The following is a 4,437-nucleotide window of genomic DNA, read 5'->3' as shown; positions in this document are numbered from 1 at the left end:
GTGCCAAGTTTTCCTTGTTAAATGTATACTTACATGGTACTTGGTTAATTAATTGCAACTGATTGAACCAAACTTGGTTTAAAATTTGGTCTCCCAGCATTGAGACCAAATCTGGCCACCATTTGGTCTCCCAGTAACTATGTTAAAAAATGCTCTGAATTCACACTAATTTATAAATTCTCCTGAAGAGGAAAGAATACTTTTTAACCATTCGTGCAGGAAGTGTTGCCTCAAAACAGAAGTCCTGTGCATCATGTCCGTGAGAGTCTGCTTCACCAGGCCCGAATACCGTGTAACGAGGAAACCCCGCTGCTGGCCTGAAACGGCGCCTGGACATTATTCAGATCCCCGACTCCAAAATTCACATAATTACTGCTGGACGGTGACGTCTGCACCGGAGGCACGTTAGAGCTCGCCGAGTAGTTGCACGTATAGTTCGTGTTTCCTGCGCTCGGGAAGTTTACGTTCCCAAAACTATGGTATGCGTTATAAGGGAAGTGGTTGATCCCCATGTTGTATGACGCGCTGTACGCAGACGCGGCATCTCCCAGACAGCGCTTACCGTCACGCACGAGCACGGGCACGGACACGCGCCTCGGCGGGCCCGCGCCCACCATCTCGAGTGTCTGGTCCTGGCGCTGCCGCTTGCACTTGTAGCGTCTGTTCTGAAACCAGATCTTCACCTGCGTGGACGTCAGCTTAAGCACGTGCGCCAGGTGATCCCGCTCGGGCGCCGACAGGTACTTCTGCTGTTTGAAGCGCCGCTCGAGCTCGTACACCTGCGCCTGCGAGAACAGCACGCGCGGCTTCCGCCGCTTCCGCTGCCCAGGCCGCTCCGCCTCATCCGGTTTCTGCCGCTCGTCCGGTGAGCGCACCTTCTCTGAAATGAGAATGAAATCAGGTTCACCTTCTCTGAAATCAGGTGCGCTCTATTTGTTTGTTTGTTTGTTTGTTTGTTTCCTACATTGACAAAGTATCAAACACGATAAATACATTAAACATGTCTCTACAAATCCATACTATAAAATATCAAAACTGTTCAGAGATATTTGTTATTTTATTACCTTAAACTGATGATGTGGTTTGTTATTGCTCACTGGCCAATCAATAACAGCAGTTCCTCTAAGATGGATTAATACCTGCCTTATAGTCACTGTTATAAACATAATTTCCACCCTACAGTGTTGCATTTCTTTTTATATTCTATTACTGCCCCCTTTTTTTTTTTTTGCTGCTGTTTTCTTGACTGTTTAGATCTTTTTGCTGCTTATTTTTGTATTACACTACTTATTTTGCACTACATTTACCTTTATTTTGCACTATACTGGGTGTTTTTTTTTTTTTTTGCTTTTTTGCACTATATTGCCTTTACTTTGTATTATTTCTTCCTCCTGTTTATTTATTTATTTGTTTGTAATTGGCATTCATGGTGGACAGCAAACTAAGAATTTCATTGTGCAAGACGACATGTCCTTACTGTGCACTTTGAACTTGAATATTCACTAATACCTCTAGAGTTATATTATATTATATTATATTATATTATATTATATTATATTATATTATATTATATTATATTATATAACACCGAACTAACGCACCGAATGCAGAGTCGGGCTGTGCTTACACTCTTAGAAATAAAAAAAAGAGAGGTTTTTAAAGGGTTTAGTGATTCACTGAAAGTTTATTAATTCACCACTGCATGCATTAATGCAACGCAATAAGACGTACTGCAATGCTGCAGTTTTATAAGAAGTAATTGAACACCTTCAACATAGGCATATTTGATGTTAAAAAAAAAAGAACACCTTGTGCCCTAATAACCATTCTAGGCGCTAATTCAACAAGAAGACAAATAAACAGGATTGTAATGGTTCATTAAAAATCTTATAGTATTAACTGATTTGATTTGATGTGTTTATTTCGAACATGTAAAAAGAAAAGAAAACAAAAAAGCAAAAGGACATTCAACCACAGACAGACATAAAAAGCACATAAAAAAGGACAGCAAGGAGTGGGAAGAAGTATAAACTTAATAAATGGACTGTGTGTTGCTTCAGCAACTGTTTCAACAGTGAGAAATGTTTCCTTGTGTGAAACTGGCCAGTCTGGGTGTAATGCTGCTAACACTGCGAAATCAGCCTCATTGGTCATTTGTCAAATTGTTTGGATGAGTTTTCTGGGAAAGATTATAAATTGCGCACAAACGTTCACTTGTAATATAATCATAACAGTGTAACTCTCTGACATGAAATCATTATTACAGAGATAAACACATTTCCGTGGAGCAGATAAAATCCAGTGTCTGAGATTACCAAGGCCATTTTTCTTATATATAAACGCGGCCATCTTGGGAAACAGCATGTAAAGACGTTCGAAAATAGATAGATAGATAGATAGATAGATAGATAGATAGATAGATAGATAGATAGATAGATAGATAGATAGATAGATAGATAGTGAGGGGAAGAAATATGGGCAATACTGCCATTAATAATAATAATAATAATAATAATAATAATAATAATAATAATTATTATTATTATTATTATTATTATTATTATTATTATTATTATATTTATTTTGATTAAATTATGTGATGTTCAACAATTTTAATAATTCCATCCAACTTTGTACACCTGCCGAACCCAGAACCTATGGAGATTCAAAATATTTTACTTCACATTTCTGTGACCTATTAAGCTTTTCATTCACAAATAATATAATTCTCATGTGTCACCTTTTCTCTCTTTGGCGTCAAGCGTATCGTCTGACTTTGCGTCTTTGGCTAGATCCATTTCTAAGAAACTCTTCCCATAAAAGGCAGGGCTAAAGTCCAGGGATGTGCTCCTGTCACCTTTAGCGTCCTGCTCGTCTCGGGGAGCGAAGAGCGCGCCTCCGTTCACCGCGTCCACGAACGGCTCCGGTTTGAACATCATGCAGGACGAAGTGGGGAGAGACATTTCCAACGACACCATATCTTCGTGGTTATGTTCTAGGTTTAAAATGTCCCGGACTGAGAAGGGAGTGGAAGACATTTGACTCGAAAACATCGCCATGTGGCACTAAGTCCTATTCAGTGACGCGCGAGTTCCCCTGCTGTCATTTATCAGGATGACGCGCTGCGTCTTTAGTGCGTTAAGACCCAGCGATATTTCTCCAGGTTTAAACTTCACCACGGTGCGAATCGCTCAAATCGACCCCTGAGACATCTCTTTCCCGGGTTCTGTAGGTCAGAGGAGTGAATGCTGTGTGTAAGTAAGGAGGGGCGAGCGCGTAATAAGGTTCGCGGGATCTGATTGGCTAACGTAGATTTCGTGATGCAGTAATTTACAAATGAACCCTCAAGTCCACGCGCGAACTGACCAGTGGTGGGTTTCCCAAAAGCTTCTTAACGATAAGAGCATCTTAACTAGGAGAGAGAGTGTTCACTGTGCTGCTCGCGATGATCTTTGCGCTACGATGCTTTGAGCAAACTCAGGCCAGTTGATTTACTGCTATATGTGACTGATATTATCAGTGGTTTCTTTCTTTCTTTTTCTTTCTTTCTTTCTTTCTTTCTTTCTTTCTTTCTTTCTTTCTGACCCAAAGATTTAATTTTAATCTGGGATAAATGTTTTATTTTTAGACATCTCCATCCATCCATCCATCCATCCATCCATCCATTATCTGTAGCCGCTTATCCTGTTCTACAGGGTCGCAGGCAAGCTGGAGCCTATCCCAGCTGACTATGGGCGAGAGGTCGGGTACACCCTGGACAAGTCGCCAGATCGTCGCAGGGCTGACACAGAGACAAACAACCATTTTTAGACATCTCTTTCATTTTATATCAATGTATAGTATAGTATAGTATAGTATAGTATAGTATAGTATAGTATAGTATAGTATAGTATAGTATAGTATAGTTTATATCCCTCATCAAAACATTCCCATGCAGGGATTGACCAAGGATGGCTCACGTGACATAAAATAGTTCCACCATTGATTAAGCAATGTATCTCGTGACGTAAAAAAAAAAAAAAATGGGTATGGTGTGAGTCAGTCATGGAATATCCTGGGTATACCATGAACTGACGTCACAATTTCAAGCTATATGTCCGACTGGGGCCTTTTCTGTTTGTTTGATTGTTTTTTTTTTGTTTTGTTTTACAATAAAGACAGACAAAAATAGGTCATTAATACAGTTGACACAAAACCGTTAACATTTCTGCCAGGGGGATTTTCAACTTATCACATTAAAATAACCACACAGATTGCTCTGACATGAACAACAAACATGGCTGCCTTCAGTGAGTTTATGCCAAGATTCAATCTCATAGAGGGAATTTAAATGTTAACACTTTTAGTTTGGAATTTTTTGATGAGGGATATAAATCAAAGGCGGCACAGTGGTGTAGTGGTTAGCATTGTGGTCTCACAAGAAGAAGGTTCTGGGTT

At 39.8% G+C, this 4,437-nt stretch overlaps 1 protein-coding gene across 1 annotated transcript; it reads right to left on the bottom strand.

The window, feature by feature from the left end:
* Positions 1–272: 272 nt before the first annotated feature.
* nkx2.5 (NK2 homeobox 5) lies at positions 273–3,059 on the bottom strand. Its single transcript, XM_060910698.1, has 2 exons — positions 2,741–3,059; positions 273–880 (listed from the first exon to the last, which is right to left on the bottom strand). Exons 1-2 carry the CDS (start codon positions 3,057–3,059, stop codon positions 273–275), a joined length of 927 nt encoding a protein of 308 aa, XP_060766681.1.
* Positions 3,060–4,437: the final 1,378 nt, after the last annotated feature.

The sequence above is a fragment of the Neoarius graeffei genome, chromosome 2, assembly GCF_027579695.1.
Source record: "Neoarius graeffei isolate fNeoGra1 chromosome 2, fNeoGra1.pri, whole genome shotgun sequence".
NCBI classification, from domain to species: domain Eukaryota; kingdom Metazoa; phylum Chordata; class Actinopteri; order Siluriformes; family Ariidae; genus Neoarius; species Neoarius graeffei.
Note: the sequence above shows the minus strand (reverse complement) of the source record. Positions and strands in the feature narration are given on the sequence as shown.

Excerpts from the sequence above, each read along its gene's own strand:
- nkx2.5 (XM_060910698.1), bottom strand. The coding sequence starts at position 3,059 with ATGGCGATGTTTTCGAGTCAAATGTCTTCCACTCCCTTCTCAGTCCGG. Across the intron at positions 881-2,740 it reads TGACGCCAAAGAGAGAAAAG|AGAAGGTGCGCTCACCGGAC; the intron begins GTGACACATGAG and ends TTCTCATTTCAG.